General features: G+C 43.2%; 1 protein-coding gene across 1 annotated transcript in view; it reads left to right on the top strand.

Moving 5' to 3' along the window:
* Positions 1 to 4,137, top strand: part of MBD5 (methyl-CpG binding domain protein 5) — a 146,645-nt gene extending 142,508 nt beyond the window's left edge. Inside the window, exons 11-12 of the mRNA XM_052635706.1 lie at positions 107 to 182; positions 3,863 to 4,137. Coding sequence (XP_052491666.1) covers positions 107 to 182; positions 3,863 to 3,934 — 148 coding nt within the window. The 3' untranslated portion in view covers positions 3,935 to 4,137. The remainder of the gene's footprint in view (positions 1 to 106; positions 183 to 3,862) is intronic.
* Positions 4,138 to 23,661: the final 19,524 nt, after the last annotated feature.

The following is a 23,661-nucleotide window of genomic DNA, read 5'->3' as shown; positions in this document are numbered from 1 at the left end:
TTGACTTTCTCTCATGGAATTGGTACTTCTGTTTTCTGATTAGGGAATTAAATTGAGATTTTTGTTTCTTTAATTTTTTAATCTGCTGTGTTTTCATTAATTCCAGAAGTGGAAAGCTAAATAACCATTTAGAAGCTGCTATTCATGAGGCCATGAGTGAACTGGACAAAATGTCTGGGACTGTAAGTTAATTTATTTTTCCATTATACTGTGTTTCTTTGAAAATAAATTGTATTATACTTTTTGGTAAAGTCTCTTAAATATTGTCAGACAACTCACGTAGCAATACTAAATTACTGGGCTCATAAAAGACTGGTATCAGAAAAATTTAAAAATAACTTAAGAAAAAAAAACCTAGTAGTATTAACTATGTATTTTTTCTGAGGTAAGTAACTTTTTTCCTCACATAAAATACTTTTTAAATGTGCACAGCAAAACATTGAAGTTAAAATCATAGCTTTTGCGTTTGACTCTGAGAATAGTAGTGATTATTAGTGTTGCCTATGTATTCAATAATATAAATCTTACTCTACCATAGAACAAAAAGGGAAATTGAACATAGAGTCAAGATCAAGAGTATATAGTCATTTCGTTTCCTTTCTGCTATTACCTAAAAATATTTAAATATTTGGCCCCAAATCCTGTTGTTAAATTATTGATGTTTAACACTATAACCTCTGGTTTTAAAGTGTCTGCTTTTTCTTTACATTTTTATTGAATGTTGCATGTAATGGTGTTGAATGTGAGTTTAATCATCATTCTCTAATTTACATATTGGCTAACATAAACACTCAAACTATAATTTTGATAATTTCTTAAAAATGTGAATTATCCAAAGCTACTCAGCAATGAAAGGGTGATTTCTTTTAGTTGTTATTGTGTTAACAAGGTTATCTGAATCCTAACAAGCCATCAAATGGCTACTGAATGACAGATATAGGTTTTTACACATTCATAGTCTGTCGAGATTCGTACAAGATTTTGTGATCCAAACATCATTTCAAAGATGGGTAAACTGAGGCCCTGAAATGTTTAATTTCCTGATAGCATTATAGGGAAAGTCTGGAGCAGAGACTTTCTGTGTGTGTGCATTACTCACTCAGTTGTGTCCCTCTTTGCAACCCCATGGGCTATAACCCACCAGGCTCCTGTGTTCTTGGAATTCTCCAGGCAAGACACTGGAGTAGATTGCCATTCCCTTCTCCAGGGGATCTTCCCAACCCAGGGATCAAACCCAGGTCTCCTGCATTGCAGGCAGATTCTTTACCGTTTGAGCCACTAGGGAAGCCCCTGAAACACCTTTTAGGGCTGGGCAAATAGTATCATTAAATACAGGGGATCAGGTTTGAGTGAAACAGTGATTTTAGTGGATTAAGAAATTCCAACCAAGATGCCCTGGTCAAGGTAGACTACATACCAATTCTCAGTCTTAGAGGCTTAATGCCTTAAAAAGACTGTTCCTCACTTGGGTCTCATTCTGGTTGAGGAAGTTTTGCTTCACACAGTCGTTCAGGGGGTCAGGTTCTTTCTATATCTAGTGTCCCCCATTCCCTAGGGTCTCAGAGTGCTCCATCACATCCTTAGCATCCAGCCCAGCAGCAGGAGAGAAAACCATATACCCAGAGGACGGCAGGATAAAGTTTTATGGGCCAGACCAGGAAGTTCATCTGTTCTGTTGACTTTCCACTGGTTTGACCCAGTCATGTGGCCTTCTTAATTCAAGGGGACTGGTAAAAGTATTGTACACCATGCCTGCTCAGGAAGAAGAGAAATGTGTTTGGCAGGCATCTCGCTAATCTCTCTCTCAAGATATTTGGCCTTTGTGTCCAGCAAGCAGTCAGGAGTGATGGGGGCTGTGGCAACCTGAGGGCTGTGTTCCCTCTAGAAGGAGCTTTTGCTTCCATGCTGCAGCAAACTTGAGCCATGTGGGGAACTGTGCCAGTGTTGCAAGATCTTCCCATTTTTTCATGAAACACTGCAAGTCTGAAAGTAAAATTTCTCATTCTTTAGTGTTGCCAGCTATTTTTAAAATATTAAAACACCATAGGGCTAAACACAATCCCTTTCTAGGCTGCATTTGGTCCACAGGTTACTAATTTGCAACTTTGAATAAAGGCTTCTTCCCTCAATTTATAAAAGATTTCAGTAGACTCTTTATCAGAGACTAGTGGTTTTAAAGAATGTATATGGAGCATTTATAAGGATAAGGCACTGTGAGAAACTCATTGGTGTTATTTTTTAAGTGTAATACTTTAAAAAGTTTTCTTGGGATTTCCCTACCAGTCCAGAGGTTAAGACTTTGCCTTTCAATGGAGGGGAGTGTGGGTCTGATTCTTTGTCAGGGAGTGAAGATCCCACATGCATCACAGCCAAAGAATGAAAACATAAAACAAAAGCAATATTGTAACAAATTCAATAAATATTTTAAAAATGGTCCACATTTTAAAAAATCTTTAAAAACTAGTTTTCTGTATTTGATTCTGAATAGCAGTGGTCTTTACAACATGCAGTTGAGCCAACTTGAGCCAACACAGTCAGAGTTGACTGTGCCCATCTCTTCCTAAGCCTGAGTTCTGTGACATCACATTGGTAGCTTGAAATTGGCCATGGTAAAACATTCGTACCACAGAGATTGGCATACACTACAATGGGCTTATGTTCCTCCACGGGGAACTGGTTATTAAGCGTGTACTATACCACTGCCTCAGAGAAGGCAATGGCACCCCACTCCAGTACTCTTGCCTGGAAAATCCCATGGATGGAGGAGCCTGGAAGGCTGCAGTCCACGGGGTTGCTGAGGGTCAGAGGACTGAGCGGCATCACTTTCACTTTTCAGTTTCATGCATTAGAGAAGGAAATGGCAACCCACTCCAATGTTCTTGCCTGGAGAATCCCAGGGATGGGGGAGCCTGGTGGGCTGCCGTCTATGGGGTCTCACAGAGTTGGACATGACTGAAGTGACTTAGCATACCACTGCCTTGGGCACATCCTGCCTCTCCTGGATCTTGACCTTGTCCCCTTCTGTCAGTACCACAACAGCTGCAATACAAAGTGGGACACCTGACCACCTCCCTAGCACCTGTCTTCTGTGCCTAAAACCAGACCTGCTGTCTAATACCTGGGAATCAAATTCTGCTATTCGTCCACCTCTGTTCTATCTGATATACAACCCTAAATGCTGCTAGCTTACCTGAAGTGAAGTGAAGGGAAGTCGCTCAGTCATGTCCGACTCTTTGCGACCCACCCCACTGTTAGTGTATAAAGATGAGTTGTATGCATTGCTCTTCTCAGACTACACAAGCTTAGATTTGCCAACAGATGGTAGTGGTATTCTGTTTTCCATCCTTGTTCTTCTCATAAGTAAACCTCCTTGGGCTGAGCTGTGTGCATGTTCTTATCCTTTTTGACCCTTCTAGTAGTTATAAAATAAGTTCAGTGATGAAATAAAGAAGAAAATGTTTAGTATATATTTATCGACTTTTCCAGAACCCCAGTGAAGTTAGTGATCCAGGGATCTCTGATGGGAAAGGTCTTATTTTCATCTTCAATGGACAGCAGGGGTAGCAACTGCACATCCCCTCTCCCACTTTTATTTTTTTCCAGTTCCTCTTCTGTATTCCACTGTTGGGAGATCCACAGAGCATTGCTCTGCTTGTCAGTTTCCAAGATTCCTTATCCTCTGTGGTGACTGTAGGCACACTGAGATCTGAGTCTTGTAAAAGTGTTAAATGCCTCAAGATAGCCGTGATTGAAAATGAAAGCCAGAGTCTGCTGCCTACCCTGTTTCTTTGTCAGAAATCCTATGGTGTTTGTGATTTCAATCTCTGTTGTTGTTGTTTTTTCCCTACCTCTTTATTTCCAGGTTCACCAAATCCCACAGGGAGACAGACAAATGAGACCCCCCAAACCCAAGAGGAGGAAGATCTCCAGATAACAGGGACTACTCCACCAATGCGCAGTGTTTATTAAAGGAATGTGCACAGATATGTCTGTAGATAAGTATTGATATAGCCACCGTTATATCAATATTTATTCTATGGCAGATAGTTACCACCACCACAGGGTGCTAAAAGAAACAGTGATACAATATTTTTTGATCAGGAAGGATAAAGAATGCTGGAAAACCAATCAGAATCCCTGAATGATGAGAGTGGTAAATGGTCAAGAGATTACTGAGAAACTCTTTTTCTATAATACTAAAATTGTGATTCTAAGAAATAGTCCAAATGTTTCTGAAGAATTTTCAATGTTGTATATAGAAAATACAGAATTTCATGGTGACATCAGAAATGTAAATATTGTAGAATATTGTCATGTACAAGCGTACCTAATGCACACTTTATCTTTTATTGTAAAAAGAAATAGTGTACAAAATTCTTTGGTTTCTATGGAGTACACCTACCAGAGACTACAAGTGTAAAGTGATAAATAAAAATACAACCTAAATGCTTTTCTATGATAATGTAAAAGATGCTGTTTTTGTATTTAACAGCAGAGAAAAGGCATGATGATGTATTACCTGAATTATGACATACACTGCACACCACCGAGTGTCCATTTATATTGTCTGTTTGGAATGAACCTTGCCTGGAAGCACTGGACTTGATTTTGGGTGTCTAGGAAATTGAAACCTTGCAGATTTCTAAAGGGACGAGGGCTCACAGATCTAAATTAAGAATTCAGAAACTGCAACCATTTGTTGCATATTTTTTTTACCTAAGTTTTAAAGTAGAATAGGTTTTATAAAAAAATCTTAGATGGGATATTTTACTCAGTCATTTCTGTAGTTAACATTTGATAGCCACCTGTTAAACTAGAAAACTTATGCTGCACCACCATGGACGCTCAGAGTTGAGGTTTTTTTGCAAACAGTACCTGACAAGATAAAACTTTCTGTTTCCATACCTGGAGACAAACCCCCACTTTGAAACCTTTATCAGAGGTAAGGTTGATTATAATCCAGTTTTTCTGTAGTAGCAAAAGTAAATGCAAATCATCAAACCAAGTTTCATATCCATTCATCAGTATTACTTACACCAGAAGTTAAGGTGGCTTACAAAATTATTAGTAATGGTAATTTTTTATCAGTATTATGTAACATATCAGATTTATTTTATTTAAAGAATTATTTATACCATTAACAGATTCTTATATATATTAATGTGGCTGAAATGTGCAGGTTGAATCTATTAACCAAATTATTTATATTATATTAAGTAAGTAAAAAAATGTGAAACAAATGTAGAGAGAAAATACTACATTGCAAGTATACAAAACCTAAAACTGTGAGCCATTGTAAAGTACAAGGTTATTAATAAGAAATGTAGCACAACATAATTTTCTGTCTTTTTTCACATTTTCTTCTTTTTTTTTTTTTTTTGTGGTGGCGGTGTAACCCTATCTCCCAGGCAATGGAGCCAAGTTTCAGGCCCCCCTGCCTGAAATTGATTGGATTGGATTCAACTGATGGATTGTCAAAGGAAGGGATTCCTTATCCTTTTGTTCTGGTATAGAACCACCAGCCCCACCTCCAAACCCTTAACCCCCTGGAGAGGACTGCCTCTTCCCCTAGCTTGGGGCTCATTCAACTGCCTAATGCTCCAGCCACTGGGAGGCCCTCCAGTGGCAGACTCTGAATCCCTGATGTCCACCACCTCCCTCTTCTCTTCTCTCATCCACCCCTGCAACTCCTCCATCCCATGATGTAGCAGAGTTCCAGTCACTCAGGAAAAAGGAGACCAAGGTCACTCCTCCATTTGATTTCTCGGGGCCACAGCACAGAGCACTCCACAAGGCTCACTTTTGATAGCAACAGCTCTTAGTTCTTCCCCAGGTCTCCCCCTCTGTCCTTTCCATTTCCACCCTCACTCCTACCTCCCAAGCCTGACAGAATGCAGCTGGCTACACTGGGCTTCATGGCCCGGAGGCAGGAACCCTTCCTTCTAGGGGTAGGTTGAGTTGTCTTTGATGTAATAATGGGATTGCCTGCCTGGTCTTTCCCACAGTCCCCTGAAGTCATCTTCTGTGTACTTTAGTTGACATATTTTTGTTATAAGTTGGTGTGTTTGGTATGTTTAAACCATTAATGTCCCTTTTTTTTTGCACCAACCTGCTTTTTTCTTATTTGTCTACACAGGTGTTTTATTTACAGATTCAGAGCATATGCATGTGTGTGTATTGGGGATGTCTACATATATGTGGATGTTCGTGTGTGTTGACGTGTGGAAGTTTTTTTAGCCTTTAGTTTTTTCTCTTCAGACTAAGTTTGTGTCTACCAAGCCTTCTTTTGGGTATTTTTGAGCTAATTAGGTGTATGCTTTCCCCCACCAGGTATACTTTACATCAGTAGATCATGTAAAGTATGTCTGTGCCCATGATTTCACTGGTTGCGAGTTCTAGGTATTATTTCAGTCCACACGGTTTTTTTTTTTTTTTCTCTCTCTCTCTTCTATAGTTCCATGGTTTCATGTAAGCAGTTAATGTAAATATTGTTAGCATTACAAGTCATGCAGTGCTGTGACATTTCTTTTTAAATGTTGCACCTACTTTACAATTAAAAAATTGGTCACTCATACTTGAATTTTGCCCATAGAGCCATTTCTTTCTCTTTGTATTAAAGCCTATTCATTTTTTTAAAATGAAGGCTAGCCCTCTACATTATTACATTTTTTTATTCCCTAGAATAAAATTTTTTCAACAAGTCGGAGAATGGAAACAGAATGAAAAATTTTTGCTCATTTAAAAAACACATAGCCCCTCTTAGAAAAGAAAATCTAATTTTATTTTGTGCCCTTTAACAGTCTTAGGGTGCACAAGAAGAATAAACTGTACCTTTAAGTGGTTTTTAAGATTATTTCAAATGAGTGAAATCTGACTGAGCAGCTCTTGTTTAATTTGTCTTGTTTGTAGTATTAAAAGCAGTCAGGGTTTCTGTTTATTTAAAGGAACATTTTTGGTTTGTACTTCTCAGTCTTATTGTGCATGTAAATTCTTTGAGAAGAATATTCATCCCTTGTGATATCATGGGCCACTTTTAGTCTTTTATTTGAACCCCAACTTTGAGTTATTTGCTGTGTCTGTTTTTTAAGTAAACACAAGCTTTTTTTTGAACATAACACTGCAGAATTTTGAGATGAGTGGAGAGTGGTTTTTCTGCTTTCTGTAAGGTTTATGAAGATTCTCGGCTGACTTATCCCAAGAGATGATTCTTTTTCGTTTCAGATCATGATAACATATTGTAGTTAACTTTGGAAATCTATTCAGTTTGCAAAGTTCCCTTGGAAATCACAAGTGGTTTTGCACTGAGATTTTTAAATCTAAGATGTTTAACATGCTGATGACATTGCTCTTTCTGAAAAGAAAGCCAAGATTTTAGACCTTACCAAAACTCTGATATCTTGTTTACTTTGCCCATTTCTGCCCAAATGGTGTAATGCGAGACTCAAAACTTCTCATTGTCATATATAAAATGAGTGACGCATTACTTGACTCATTTGGGGACCATGAACAAATACTATCAACCAACCAGAACTGTAATGTTGAATTATCATTTATCTTTTTCTTTCATTCATTCTATCACATTTGCATTAGCCAAAGAGATAAGAATATTAGTAATTCATATGTGTAAACAACCCAGAAGTGAATATTAAATCAGTGAGCCAAAAAGCAATAAACAACTCAAGCATGGGAAAACCTGCTAACAGTGGGGAGTCTGATGTAGAAAAAATATATAAAAAGCATTATCTTCAAATATGAAAGATTAATTTGTATCTACTGTACATATGTATTATCAGCCTTATCTGCTTTTATACACACTGTGTGTGTACCTCAGTGACCTTTTATAAGCCAGAAAAAATGGTTGATTTAATAATTTGTTATGTAAATACAAAGTTGTCTATAAATTGGAAAATTTGATGCCGGATGGCTTCACAATATACAAATGTGTTTTGTAACATCATGCCTTTATGGATTAAGTATAAATATACTGGACTGTCTGTGAAGAAGAGTAGCAATTTACATTTCACCTGCTTATCAGATGGATATTTTTGTCCAAATGGTTATACTATTAGAAAAAGAAAATGACCTGAACATTTTCAGTGTGAAAAACAAATATGGTTTTGAATTCACCAAAACTCCTTTTCACACTCAAAGAGTCTGTTCAATTGGACACTAAATGCCTTGTTTTATGAGATTTCCATAGGAGATTCATTGATTCAGGATTGGGATCTACCTAGGAAACTTCCCCAAACTGCATAATTCTACTTTAGAGACAAGCTGGGCATCTTAATCTCTAAATCACAGGCAAGGGAGGATCCGCAGCTTTCTTATTTCTTTTTAACTTATTCTTTTCTGCTTTGTTTCCATACTTCATGAAGAGCCCCACAGAGACAAAGAGGGCCTAGTTCTTGTGCGCCAAGGTGTCTACAGAGTGTCACTGCGACTCAGGGCTCCTCAGCACCAGCACTGTTGACATTGTGGGTGAGCTCATTCTGGTCGTGGGGGCACCTGTGCATCCTAGGATGTTTAGCAGCCTCCTTTACCTCTCCCCGCCAGATGCTAGGAGTGTCCCTTCCAAACTGTGACAAACAATGATGACTCCAGTCCTTGCCAGATATCTCTGGGGGTAGGAGTAGGGGTGAGAGACAAAGTGAGATTTGAAAACCACAGCATTAATGGAATCAGTTATGGAACATATGTCTGTGTAAAATATGGGCATGTTTGGATGCTGTAATCAACAGAAAACTGATTCCAGTATCAAAACCCGAAACAAAACCCATGCCAAAGAAGTGCTTCTCAGTCTGTGGTTAAAGGAAGTGAGTATATTAGCTTCAGTTTTATTTTGAACATGTTTGACACTTTTGATGATCAGATTGACCCAGGATAATCCATTTTGAGAACTCCCAGGTAAGGCTTAGAATTACCTAAATAGTGTGGTTCCGAGTTTGCAGGAAGAGTGATGGCCCACTTTGGTGGAAGGCTTCCTGGTGACAGCATAGCTGTCTCCTCTGAGTCAAAATGATGACTATGGCTAAGGGGATGTGTATGAATATATGTATATGAAGTGAAGAGTTACCCCTCAGTCGTGCCCAACTCTTTGCGACCCCATGGACTGCAGCCTGCCAGGCTCCTCTGTTCATGGGATTTCCCAGGCAGGGATACTGGAGTGGTTTGCCATTTCCTTCTCCAGGGGATCTTCCCCAACCAGGAATTGAACTCAGGTCTCCTGCACTGCAGGCAGATTCTTTACCAACTGAGCTACCAGGGAAGCCCATGTACCTAAGGATCTAGTTTAAACCTCTCGACAGCAGCCTGATTCAGGTAGTAGTAGTTTTTGAGTGATCCTCTTTGAAGTTCTGACAAAAGCATTTTGATAGATCTTGGAGATGTCACTGATACAGTTATTCATTCAGGAAATATTTGTTGAGTCCCACTCTGCCACACCCAGTATGCAGCAATATGAATAAGACAGCTCATTTTCTGCCCTCACAGAGCTGCCTAAGGAAGAGACCCCTTACACCTGTAAGTATGAAGAAGGCTGAGATAGGGAAGTGCACTGCAGGCCCCTCACCTAGCTTAGTGGGGATGGAGGCTTGAAGGAAGGTCAGGGAAAGGTGAATTGCAGTTAGGCGGAGAAGTGTGTGTTCTGGGGGAGGGTAAAGGAGAGCTTGTTGTGGGCAGAGAGAAGGGCTTGTGTGAGACTTGGAGGTTAGAGGAAGCAGAAGAGAAGACCAGCTCAAGAGTAGGATGTGAGGGGAAATGAGAGAGGTTGGGCAAAGAACAGAATGTGGGGGAAGGGGGTTTGGGCAGGTCAGACTGCACTATCTGGAATTCCCTGGTGAGCCAGTGGTTAGGATTCCTTGCTCTCACTGCCAGAGCCCTGGGTTCAATTCCTAGTCAGGGAACTGAATCCCACAGGCTGCAAAATCCCACAAGCCACACTGCATGGCCAGTAATTAATTTTTTTTTAAAAGACCTCCCTGTCACATGACAGTAATGGGGACAATTGGATAGGCATGACGTGACCAGGTTGGTGGTTCAGAAAGATTATTCTAACTGCAGGGTAAAGAGCAGGAATGTGGAAGGGGACAACATCAAGTACAGCATTTTTTATTTTGAGATATAGCTGATTACAATATTATATTAGTTTCAGGAGTACCATATAGTGATTAGTGATTCAAGACTTTCATAGAGTATATCCGTTTAAAGTTGTTATAAAATATTGGCTATATTCCAGGTGCAGCATTTTTTAAAAGCAAAATTTCTAAAAGATCGGGGCCCACCATAATTCTTCATATTACATTTACTGAACAAGTTCCATCCCAGTCGAGGTATGTATATATTTGTGTAAATTCACTTTAATAGACATGAAGAAATGCTACTCAGCACACTTACAGTTACTTCTAACATGATTCCCAGTGTCTTCACACAAATTAGTTCTCTATTAGAAGAGCAATGATGTTTCTACTGGGATGATCAGAGGTTGGGAAAGTTTGAAGTCCCAAAGCATTTTGTTAGATTGTTAGAAGGCAAGGCCTGCTTCTCAGAACGCACAGGTAAGTGTACCTCAGGTCTAGGTCCTCGGCATGATGCTTCATCCTGCACATCTCACTGGAAAACAGGAAGCTGCAGAGGAGCGTGCGAGTTGTCAGAGGTACCAGGTGAGCACCAGGGGTTATGAAAACACAGGAAAGCAGGACCGCAGGGAGTCAGACCCAGAATAGGGCCATCTGGCTACAAGGACCTCTGCCTCATAGCAGGGGAGACCACAGTGGCCTTTCATCATCCATTCCAGTCCGTGATTATGTACATGCCCTTCAAAGTATCCCCAGCCACAATTAGTCACCTCCTACATTCAATGATCATTGAACTTGAGAGCTTTTTAAAGCTAATTATCTATTAAAAAAAAAAAAGGCAGAAGCAATGCAATAACAGGCATCTAATCCTATGATCCAGATGCCGGCGAATAGACCTCTCTGCACAGTGTCCTGTGCACAGGAAATGGAGCCTCAGTGGGCAGGCAGCCCATTATAAAGTTTCCAAACTGGTCCTTGGTGAGGGTTCATCTGCATTCCTATCTAGGCTGTGCCACTAACTAGTTGTTTGTCTTTGGGAAAGTTACTTTATCTGTGCTTAGCTTCCTCATCTAAAAAAGAAGGATAGTAACAGCACTTCCCTCATGGGTTTGATGAGGGATACAAAGATAATGCAGGTAAGCTCTCAACTGTCTGTCACATAGCAGGCATCTGTGTGTGCATGCTTAGTCACTCAGTCGTGTCTAACTGTCTGCAGCCCCATGGACTGTGTAGCCCACCAGGCTCCTCTGTCCATGGGATTCTCCAGGGAAGAATCCTGGAGTGTGTTACCATTCCTTTCTCCAGGAAGTTTATTTTTAAGCTGTAGTTTAAAAGGTTTAGATTAGGAAAGGGAACTTGCTGCCAGAGAAAAGGGTTGTCCAACCTAAGGAGGAGTTGTGTGTAGAGTTGCTTGCTGTCTCCATAAGAAGCCTTTAGAGGTAGAGTAATTTCCCTCTCCAGGGCAAACTGTGACACAGGCCTTTTCTGGTGCTTCCTGTCCAGCCCAGTTTCTGAATCTGCTCCCTGGGGTGTTTCTTAGATGAATTCTTTTGCCTATAATGCCACATTCAGAAGTGGACCAGCAAAATGATGTCCCAAAAAACTAGTCTAGAAGATAACATCTTCAAGTGCACTGGCTGTAATAATCAAAACAGAAACAGAACTTCCAACCTTCAACCTCAGAATGAAGTTAGAACTGGCTCTTTAAATAAGTAACTCAAGATATGAAAAATTTGAACAATTTGTAATCAGTCAAGTCAGGGAATGCAGAGTTTTACTACAAGTGTGTGTGTTTAATCACTCAGTTGTGTCTGACTCTTTGCAACTCTGTGGACTGTACCCTGCTAGGCTCCTCTGTCCCTGGGGATTCTCCAGGCAAGAATACTGGAGTGGGTTGCTCCAGAGGAAAGCGTATTTGACTTTGGGTGGGATGGCAGGGGTGGGGTAGGGAGGAGCCTGAAATTTGGTGTTAGGACAAATCCCTGAAAAGATTCTGGGGCCAAACTCCTAGGGTGTGAGTGCAATCATTCAGTGGCTGTGTGATCTCAGGCAAATTACCTCTAAGTGCTTTAGTGTCATCATCTGAAAGTGGGGATAACAGAATCAGAACTTTGAGAGTTAAACAGATTAATCTACATGAAGCACTTAGCAGAGTGTAGACTTGGAGTCAATGCTATGCAAATGAAGCTACTGTATTGTTACTACCATTAGTAATAGAAGTGGAGCCTCACTTGGTTCCTCCATCCATAGAAGGGAATGTGAAAGCCTTCACTTATCGTGAAGAAAGAACCAGTCTTCTGTGGGATAGTCACTTAAGAGACTCCTGCTGTTCACATTGAACCACTTACTTCTCTTCCCTCACTTAAAACAGGTGCTCCTGAAAGGGGTAAACCTTTGAACCAAGCAAGTGTCAGGAAGTTCCCAAATGATTTGAGAATATAGAGGGTGGGAAGAAGATGTTCATAACTCTACTGGGCTGAACTGTTCTCAGATATGCATGAAAATGAAAACAGAAAATACATTGAGGCATGCTTTTAAAAGAGGAGAGGAGGGCTTCCCTGGTGGTCCAGTGGTTAAGAATCCACCTTGCAGTGCAAGGATCACTGGTTCAATCCCTGGTCCAGGAAGATCCCACATGCTGCAGGACAACTAAGTCCAAGTGCCACCCTGGTGAGCCTGCACTCTGGAGCCCATGAGCCACAAATATTGAAGCCCATGCACCCCAACCACTGAAGCCTGCGTGCCATGGAGCCCATGCTACACAACAAAAGAAGCCCCCACAACAAGAAGCCTGTGTACCGCAACTAGAGAGCAGTCCCCACTCACCACAAGTAGAGAAAGCCCTCTCGTAGCAGTGAAGACCCGTGCAGCCAAAAATAAATAAATATTCAAGGAGGAAAGAACTAATACTCTGGTAGTATTTTTTAGTGCTATTAAGGATTACTGTTTGTTTCTTAATTGGAAATTCATGTCTAAATACTGTACCTAGCCTTTTTTGTACATAGACAAAAAAGGTTAGATACACTATTGAAGTATACGAAAAACACTTTTTAGACTGCAAAACCTGAGGCACATCTTGCTAAAATGGGACAGAGCTTGTCAAACACTGATGAAGGAAGGGAATAGGCTCAACTGAACGCTCAGTTGCCAGGGGCAGCTTCAACTTCAGCTCCCTGGGACACCAAAGAATACTGCTTATGGAGAACAGGGCCGAGATGACTCGTTGCCCAAGGCTTTGGTCCCTAGACTGAGATGGAATCCTCCCAGAATATAGCTATACCTGCCAAGTTAATCTTAAAAAGCTTTCATGGTCAGGGAAGATATCCTTAGGAAATCTGAGGTCTGTCACAGGCTCTGTCCCCCTTTTCCACTCAAATAGGGATTATCTGCATTGGTGGTTTCCTTCCAGTTTTAACATGAACAAGTAGGGTCATGTGATTTCAGGAGCCTGTGATTTCAGGCCGAGTCTCACTGTTCTGGTTTATTTGGTGCAGAATGAGGAGCAAAAGATTTACAGGAGCCAGGAAAGAAAGCGTGCGAGGACGGGCTTGGAGTAATACGCCAGCTCTTCCTGGACGAGCCACCGTCTGAGGAAGAGACGGCAAAGCTAAAGAGAGACTGTTCCCTCACCCCCACCTTTCTCCTGGCTTTCCAGCTCCTCCCAAATGTCTGAGGTGATGATGAAGCCAGTGAGGCATCCTGGGAGGAGGAGAAAGTGTGTGCCCTGTGTTTCTGGGCTTCGTAAGGCAATCGGGTCAGCCAAGAGATCAGGCCCTATAGCCATGGCCATTGTGAGGAGCTCACAGCTCTCAGAGTAGAGAACATAATTTTTAAAAAGAGACGTTGTTTCAGCCTCAAAGAATACCTTTCCTTGTTCTAAAGCAGCAGTTTCCAAACTTTATTATCAGAAATTCCTATCAGTAAAATAAAAATAAAATTGACGTACTATATATAAATATACACACTTGTGTGTATTATGTGTACTCCTGAATTAATATGTGTTATAAAACACCCAAAATAAAAATTAGGAAAGACTGAGATGAACCAAACAGAAATAGAAGTCTTAACTTTTTCCTCTTTCTCACCCCAGTGGATTATCTTGCCCCATGCTTGGAGTGTGTGCACTCAACTTTGGAGATGACTCTAAGTGGTGAAATGCTGGGAGGTCATAGCATGTTGCTCCAGTAGCAAAGGCAGCGATGGAACAGACCGCCAACAGGAGCTCCTTGAGGAAGGACTTGGTTTTCCTTATTCAACTTTCTGTGCTCAATTCTAATTAAATGGTAGGTAAAGGAAAAACAAGAAATGAAGCCAGCATTCCTAAGTCTGATAACTGATGTGAAATCTGTGTTTTATATTAGGTTATGTGAAGTGAATAACATTGTCTTTCTATAAGTTAGAGTGTTAGTTGCTCAGTCATTTCTGACTCTTTGTGACCCCATGGACTAAAGCCTGCCAGGTTCCTCTGTCCATGGGATTCTCCAGGCAAGGATCCTGGAGTGGGTTGCCATTTCCTTCTCCAGGGGATCTTCCTGACCCAGGGATTGAACCCAGATGTCCTGCATTGCAGGCAAATTCTTTACTGTCTGAGGCACCAAGTATCTATCAAATACACATCTTTGCATGTAAGACAGGGTCACCTGCTCAGGAGAGTTGCTGACCCAGTGTGCAAGGGCCAGACCATAGGCCCAGCACTGCTGACCACCTCTAGTAGAAGTAAGAGGGCAGGCCAACACCACGATAGGCCTGCCCACTCAACACCAGGTCAAGCACCCCGAATGTGCACATGCATGTATATTCTATGCACTCTCAGCCCCAGGCAAGTCCTGGAACTTTCTCACTAGATACCCAAGATCTGTCGTTCTAGGCAGCTCATTCTTAAGGTCATAGTATTGTACAAAAGAAACTAAACTGGGTTCTAGTCTCAGCTCTGTTGTGTGACCTTGAGGAAATGCCTTACCATCTCTCAGCCTGAGTTTTCTCATCTATACTGAGGAAAACCAATATCACCCTACCAGCCCCAGAGGGTTATCATGAAGTTCATATGAATGCACTTAGGAAGCTGTTTTGCAAAAAAAGCAAAACATAGTACCTTGATGTTATAAGGTATTTAGTCTTATGAATTAAGGTCATTTTAAGGCAAAAAGACAGACATTTCCTAGAAATCTTGGAGTTTACTATCCTGAGAAACTTTCTCATGAGGAGACCAGTTCAGAGTGATATTGGTTTATAATAGATTTCTAATCTGAACCGAGAGTTCTGGAGACTTTATAAGCTTAAAGAATAAACCAAATGAACGATGATGATACTCAAAAAGCAGATTTCCATTTTTTGGAAATAGAAATGGTAGATTTCCATTCCTCCAGATAATGCCAAGATTTCCAAGGGAGGTGAGTTGTCTGTTCATTCCTTCAGTAAATATTTATAGAGCAACTTGTTGCTGAGATAAAGGCCCCTCCCTCTAGGGCTCTTGTTCCAGTAAATGAGAAAGACTTGTGAGCAATCATTGCAATACACTGACAAGAGCCATGCCAGTTGTGAATTAGAGATACTGGGAGGCCTAAATACTGGGGAATCAGGTTAGTGACTTAAGGAAGAGTAGGAATTCAGACATTGCCAGGAGGGGTAAAGGACATTTCAGAGAGAAGGAATGAAGTATAAAGGCCAGGGGTAGAGTGGAGGGTAGGAATGGGAAGAGAATAGCATGGTTTTCTGGGAACTCAAAGTCTTGAGTGTGATGTCCAAGAAGAAAGGTGTAGGCAAGAAGCTCAGAAGGTAAGCAGAAGCCAACTCATGGTAAGAGTGGGGTACCAGCAGATCTTTTTCTTTTTTTTTCAATTTTTAAATTATATATATATTTTCCTCTTGTTTATTTATTTTTGGCTGTCCTGGGTCTTCACTGCTGTGCACAGGCTTTCTCTAATTGTAGAGGGCAGGGGCTACTCTCTCATTGCAGCATGCAGGCTTCTCACTGGAGCAGCTTTTCTCATTGTTAAGGCTACTCCAAAGTTAAGGCACCTAAAAATAAGGCCACTTAGACGATGACGTATAACACATGTTTTTGTTCTGTGATATTCACAGTTGCAGAACAGCTAGGAAGTAGCAAAGAGCATAAGAGGCGACTCTGGTCAAGATGTGCCACTACTGTGGCCACATTACCTGGGTGTGCCTGCCCCAGTCTCAGCTAGGTGGCAATCGTTTGAGGTCTTGGTGCTGAGGAGTCCTGATGAAGGCTTCCTGCCCATGTGTCCAGTGGCTGATTGATGCTGGCTGTCAACCAGGACCACAGCTGGCACCCTTGTCCAGAACACATGGCTTCTCTGTGTGGTCTGGGTGTCCTCACAGCATTGTGTCTGAGTTCCAACAGCAAGTGTCCCAACACACATTAGAAAGAGCCAGGGGAAACTGTATTGCCTTTATACTAACCTAGCCTCCTAAGTCACATGTTATTGCTTCTGCCCAATTTGTTTCATTAGAAGCAAGGCCCTAAAGCCAGCCCATATCCTGGAAGAGGGGAATTTGATTGCCTTTCCTAATGGAGTGGACAAAAACTTGCAGACACATTTAAAACTACTACATATGTTTTTAACAGAATATGTGCTTGAAATATATTGTTTCTGCTGGTATAACTATTGCTAAGATAAAAATAATCGCTGATATTTTGGAAACACTGATCATATGCCTGGAACGGTGCTAAGCTCTCTATATGTTGGGAGAGTTAAATGACACACCACTCCCCATCCTATGGGACAAGTACTATTATTTCCCCATTTCACAGATCTGGAATCTAAAACTGAAAGATCTGTGGTAATTTGGCTGTTTTACCCAGGTAGAAAGTGGCAGCCCCCAGCCTGGGCAGACTCAGGTACAAGCACTTATCCACTAAGCCAAACTGTCACGTTTCTGCAAGGCTTATATATAAGATGAAGTTCAGGCATGTGAAATAGATTTCTCACAGTTAATGAGTGGATATAAAATTGTATCCAACCTCACAAAAAATGTATTTGTACAGTTCCTAACAAAATGGAGAAAATGTCTTCCAGGTAGCTCTTATGTGAAAGTTTCTGGAGGGAAGAGGTTGGGTTTAAGAAGATGCTGTGATAATCCCTTTTTGAAGTAGGAGAGAGCCTCCCCAGCCACATGACAGGGCAGGAAAGAGCTTGGAGGAGGAGGTGCTGACTATTGTGGGGGAGGACAGAGAAAGAGACAGGCCTCCCACCCTCCCGTCCACCCCATTTCCCACAGGCGAATCAGAAGGAAACTTTAGGAGAAAAGACTTATCTAAAAAAGATTGCTTTCCTATAAAGAGATTTACAAGAAAGATGCTATCTGCTATGCAATGTGAACTCCTCCCAAGCCTCTGAAAATCTTCAGTGAAATTGCAAAAAATCACCATGGGTTTTGGTGTAGTTGGATTTATTGTTAGAACTAGTTTAGGGACTGAGTTTTGTATCGTGAATGACTCAGAATCACCTAGTGCTAAAAGAGGGGGGCATTCACTTCTGGGTTCTTAAATCATACCCTCTAACAGGTAGTTCACATACCTGACAGGGTGATGGAATTCATTAACTAGTTGCATTCCCACTAGGGCTCTCTTTATCCTTGCCAGGAATTGACATCAGGCCCAGTCTGTTCAAGGAACAATGAATCTCTTCCACTGAACAAATGCTTACTGAGCACCTGTAACACTGATCACACCCAGATACTGACAAATCTCAGTGAGACTAAATAGTGGACGAGGGGTTGTTCACCTTGGTTTGCCCACTCTAGATCCGAGGAATCTACCAGGAAGCTAGGTCCCTCTCAATCCAGATACATAACAATTCTTCAGTAAGTTTATGAAACCAATTCCAAGTATTCATGATTAACCCAAAGCTCTGTGGTGGGAGCCAGATAAAGTAGAAGGTTGTTATTCCTTTGGTCACAGTCCCACAAAAGAGATGAGATTTGGAGACTGGAGCTGGGCAGAGTTGAAACTGACCTTCAGGAGTCATGAAATGTGAGCAGGAAAGAAACCTTTGCTGTTGTAAACCAGTAGGATTTGGAGGTCGTTATGAAACACTCATAATGTAAATCACACACTGTGTGGAAGGTTTGTGGAATATGGAGTTGTCCAAGACACAGTCTCTGACCTCTAGAAGCTTATAATCTAAGAAGGTTAGACACCCAAGTATCTGTAAAAGTAGCAGAAGTGGCCAGGCTGATGAGTGAGGCAAGAGGACCACAAGGCTGATTAGCAGCATGGAAAATAAGAGAGGAGTTTTCACAGAGGATGGATGATCTGAGGCTCAATGATGCAGGGAGTTCAAAGAGAAAAAGGACCAAGGAGAGATCTGTGGATATTGTTTCTAGGAGAAAAATAGGGGCTTTGGGAAGTACTTCCAGATGAGGGAGTAGAGGGGGCAATCAAGGGCTAAAGGAGATGGAGAGGAAGCAAAGCCATGAAGAAAGATTTCTCTTTCAACATGTGTGGTGAGAGAAGCCATAGTGATGGGGGAGATCAGGAGTGCACTGTTTTGCAGGATGAGGCAGCAAGCAAGTGTGCTTGGGGTTTCTGCCCTCCCTACACTCCCTCCTCAGAGTCTACTCCACCCACTGCGCTTGCTGAGAGGAGAGGGGGTCCGCAATCTCCAACCTCGGGTGATTGGACCAAGGGGGGCACCTGATTTGAGAAGGGCCAACCTACATTGCTAATGACATAGTGCTTGAATGATTGGGCTCAAAAAGTTGCCAGTGACATTACGTTTGAATGATTGGGCTCAAAAAGGTGACCGAGGACAATCACATTCCTTCTCATAAGGCCCCCAAGCCAAGAGATACCAGTGAAAGATGTTCTTTGGGGATGGATCCTTGAGCTGAAAATAGGTACAGGAGAATGGAGCAGCCTCTATCCAGTCATGTGCGTAGCTGACTCACGAGGACCCACAGGAAGTGGCTGAGAAAGGAGAACAGAAAACAACAGATACCACGAGAAAAGCGGAGAGGCGGTGAGTAAAAGATGGCAATAATGAATCTATGGTGCCTCATGATGTAGGTCTTTGCATGAGTATCACCTCATTTATTTCTCATAACAATCCTATGAGACAGGTGCTATGATCATCCTCGTTTTAGGAACCCAAGACACAAAGGAGTTGTACCTGACAAGACTCAAAGTAGAGCCATGATAAAAACTATAGACTGTCCTCTTGTTTAGCCATTTTGATTACTGCCTCTCCCAAGGGAGATGAGGGGCACTCCCTGAAGCTCCTGGGAGTCAAGCCTTCCTAAGCTCAGATGCTTGAGCTCTGTTGGATTTCCCGAGATCATCTGAGCCTATCTGACCATCTGGAACAGCTTCTAGTTCCTGTCATCCAAAAGAACTCAACCAAATCAGATGGGGAGATTAGGGAATTTTCTGAGTAAGGCAAACTGGAAATGTTAGAGAGAAAAGGGGATTGTTGATGGAGCAGACCTACAAGGAAGCACAAAGGGGTGGAACTAAGGGTGAGGGAGAGATTTTTCTTGTCCCACAGACAGAACCATATGGCTTAGTTTTACAGTCAGGCTCCACAGTGCCACATGACAAGTTAATCAACTAACCAAACCTACAGGAGTTACACATAGCCCAGTGGCTATGCCTTTCCGGCTGGCTTAGCCACTAATGAAGGGAGCAGGCGAGGCTGGGCCTGCATGCCTCCTTCTTTCTGAGCCCAAGTTTCTCTGTTGACAGAATGGGGATGATGATTAATAAATGGAGAGAAGTTGACTTTCCAGGACTTTGGGGAAACTGCAGAGGTACAGGGCACCATGGTGGGGCTGCCCACTGTGGCAGCCAGACCCAAGGTCTTGAGTCAGATTTTCCAGAGTTGATCTCTGAGGGGGACGGCTGAGAGCAGGCAGTGTGTAGGGGAATGCTCTCAGGAGCAGCACGTGTGAGGGCTGAGGGCGGCCAGAATGAGCAGAGATAGAAGTTACAGGAAAGACAGCAGTCGATTCTGGGGGAACTGGGCCTGGGATGGCCCACAGAGTCATCCCTAACTGAGGTTGGAGCTAAGCCTTTGAACCCCACACCCTCTGAGAGGTCAAGGTGCCTGGGATGCCCTGTTAGGTGTGGCAGCTCCCTTGAGTCAAGGGGGCATGTCTTGGGGAGAGACAGCTGTGAGAGCTTCAGCAGGGAACATTCCATGCAGATTGGGGTGCAGGGGTGGGGAGAGTGCCTCAGTCTTGAAAGAGGTGATCTGAGTGGTACTTGCAACACAGAAAAACTGAACCCCCAGTTTTCAGGGGCCAAATCAGGCAGGGAGCCTTGCTTTGGGAAAGTGGGGACTGGAAGGGGTCAGAAGGAGACTGCAGAACGTTCTGTACTGATAAGCTCTCTCCTTATCCCCACCTGAAATTGTTGGGAAAGTACGTGACCTGTGAAAAGGCTGCATGTGTCTGCATGTGTGTATGTGTGGAGACTGTAAAGGGAGAGACTCCTGTATCTCGTCTGGATCCAAAACTCCAAGGAACTTAAAAAGTCAGAGAAACTGGAGATAAGGAGGCAAGGAAACTGTAGGGAGAACACTGGATCACAGTATGGGCCAAGCTGAGCCTAAATCTCCAGTGGGCAGGGGAGTCACAGGTGTGTCATGTTAAAAACACGCTCTTTTCCCAGCATGCAGCTGGGCTTGGAGGATTTCAGCACTTCCAGAGTGAAATAGAAACTCCTCTCTGTAGTTCCTGTGTCCCCAGCCCACGTCTGGGCTTCGTCACTGAGAACTGCCCCAGCCCTGATTTGGGAGACACACGATGAAATGAGAGGATAAGCCTATGCCTGAGGCATCTTCACTTCAGGGGAGTGCACATAGACAGAGGCCACCTGAAGACCTGGCAAGAGGCGCTTGCAAGCCAAGGAGAGATGCCCCAGAGAAAGCAAACCGCCAGCACCTTGAATGGTGAGAAATGCGTTTCTGTTGCCTAAACCAATGAGTCTGTGGTGTTTTGTTATGGCTGCCCTGGCTGACTGAGACAGGGAGATAGGAAGCCATGGGCTGAGAAGGTTGGTGCAGGAGGCAAAACCTACCCATGTGTGTTCCCTGCTTCTCTCTCTTCTCTTTCCTGCCTCCCACGATCAGACCCTGGAGGGGATGGTCAGTGGCCAGAGGACACCTGGCAGAGATGGGTTTCCAAGGGTGCATGAAACTGTGGACACACAAATGTGTAACACTGGAGACCAGGGCCTCCAGGGCTCCTTTGCCAATCAGCTTTCAGGCCGGAGGTCACCAGCTGCAGGCACTTGAGGAAGTAAAGGGAAGAGAAGTAGCTACATACACACACACACCCCTCTTCACTTCCCGCCACTTGTGTGCTCTCTTCTTGGCCATTGCTAAGGTCACTGACCTGAATTCGGCTCTCAAGGGACATTTGTTTCACTGTAATTCTTTTGATCCCAGTTGGGAACTTGGGTAAAAAGTATGACCCAATTTAAGAAAGTATTCAACACCCATATCTAAACTGAAAACGGAGAACAAGAAAGGTAAGAGAGGGGACTTATCTGAAAAATGAGGCAGTTGTGGTTTAAAAAAAAAAATTAAACCACAAGAAGGCTTTCTTCAAGGAAAATCTTACCAGGAAGCAGAAAGAAGGGAGGTACACGTGAGCTGAGCTGCTTGGATCAAAGGGGAGGGTTCCAGAATCCTGCCCAGCAAGGCCAGGCTCTGCAGACCAGGCTCTGAAATCACTTGACTATCATCTCTGAAATCCTCCTCTGGCCTCCGATCTGCAATCCCTGAGGAGTCAGTAGTCGCAGCTCCCCAAACTGAGGGGGAGCCAGTGGAGCTGGCGCCCAGGGGAGGGTCCTCAGCTACTCCTCCTCAACTCAGCATCCATCCATTCACTGCCCACAGGAGGGAGGGAGGGCTGGGCAGCCTGAGAAGCCAGGTGGGGAGGTCCAGTTGGAGGAGTGGCCCCAAGTGATGGAGCCTGTGAGCCGGGATGAAGAAGCCCGCTCACCTCCCCAGACAAAACTGCCCCGGGCCATGTACGTTGTGTCCTTCCTCCTGACTTTTGCTGCAGAAAAACCCTTGCTCCCTTTGTCTAAGACCAGTCCCTGTCTGCACCAGCCCCTCCTGACTCTCCTGGGTACCTCTCCTTCTCTGCCCCACTCTCTCAGTCAACAGGTCCCCTCCTCATCAAAGTGAAGTGAAGTGAAAGTCGCTCAGTCATGTCCAACTCTGACCCCATGGACTACAGTCCATGGAATTATCCAGGCCAGAATACTGGAGTGGGTACCCTTTCCTTTCTACAGGGGATCTTCCTGACCCAGGAATCAAACTGGAGTCTCCTGCATTGCAGCAGATTCTTTACCAACTGAGCTATCAGGGTCAAAACAAAACTTTGCATGAAAAGCCCCTTGTCCCCCTCTTCTCCCTGTTCACAGCGCTGTCAAGAGTGCCTACCATTGCCTTTTCCACTCCTTTCCTTGCATTCACTTTTTAAATATTCTTTATTTACATGCCTTAGTTACTTGCTCTTTTCTTGGTTTGCAGCATCAGTTCTGTTGTATCCTTTATCCTTGTGGGTGGCTCACCACCCAAGAGCAGAGGTCTTGAACTTGCTATTCTGTTGCCAGGAGGAGTGAGGAGCAGGGGGAACAGGGCAGCCTCAGGCTTGCCCCCCTTCCACTTTGAGGCTCACATGGAGCTCTGTGTTGAAACCAGTGCACCAAGCTCGCCACCAGCCTTCTTGTTGTTGGATCCATTTAGGGCTTATCTCTGTGTCCCTCTTTCCCACCAGAACCTCAGCTCTGGGGTTCTCACCAGCTGCCCTTTAGACAGGCTCCTCACCCACCTTCTTCCCTCTAGGTGAAGTGTAGCTCCCCCTACCAGAAGGTCCACTGTGCCCCCAGATAGAATCTCCATTCATCCTGCCACTGTCTTAGGTCAAACCACAATCACCCCATCCTGCACGCCTGCGACTGCTTCCTCCTTGGGCCCATCGCTCCAGCTCAGCCCTTCCTAATTGAGAATTCACGTTGCTGCCAGTGCAAACTTACAGTGTTAGTTTACAAAGTTGTGCTACTTTTTGCTGTACAGCACAGGGAATCAGTTAAACATACACATATATTCACTCTTTTTTAGATTCTTTTCCCATATAGGTCAGTAGAGTATTGAGAAGGACCTCTATACAGTAGGGCCTTATTACTTATCTATTTTATACATAGCAGTGTGTATATAGGAGAAGGCAATGGCACCCCACTCCAGTACTCTTGTCTGGAAAATCCCATGGATGGAGGAGCCTGGTGGGCTGCAGTCCATGGGGTCGCTGAGTCGGACACGACTGAGCGACTTCATTTTCACTTTTCACTTTCATGCGTTGGAGAAGGAGATGGCAACCCACTCCAGTGTTCTTGCCTGGAGAATCCCAGGGACTGGGAAGCCTGGTGGGCTGCCATCTCTGGGGTTGCACAGAGTCGGACACGACTGAAGCGACTTAGCTGCAGTAGCAGCAGCAGTGTGTATATGTCAATCCCAATCTCCCAATTTTTCCCTCCCCTTCTTTTGCCCCCAGTAACCATAAAATTGTTTTCTACATCTGGAACTGTTTTGTAAACAAGTTCATTTGTACC

This window comes from Budorcas taxicolor, chromosome 2 (assembly GCF_023091745.1).
Source record: "Budorcas taxicolor isolate Tak-1 chromosome 2, Takin1.1, whole genome shotgun sequence".
Taxonomy (NCBI): Eukaryota; Metazoa; Chordata; class Mammalia; order Artiodactyla; family Bovidae; genus Budorcas; species Budorcas taxicolor.
This window is presented reverse-complemented; position numbering and strand designations above follow the sequence as displayed.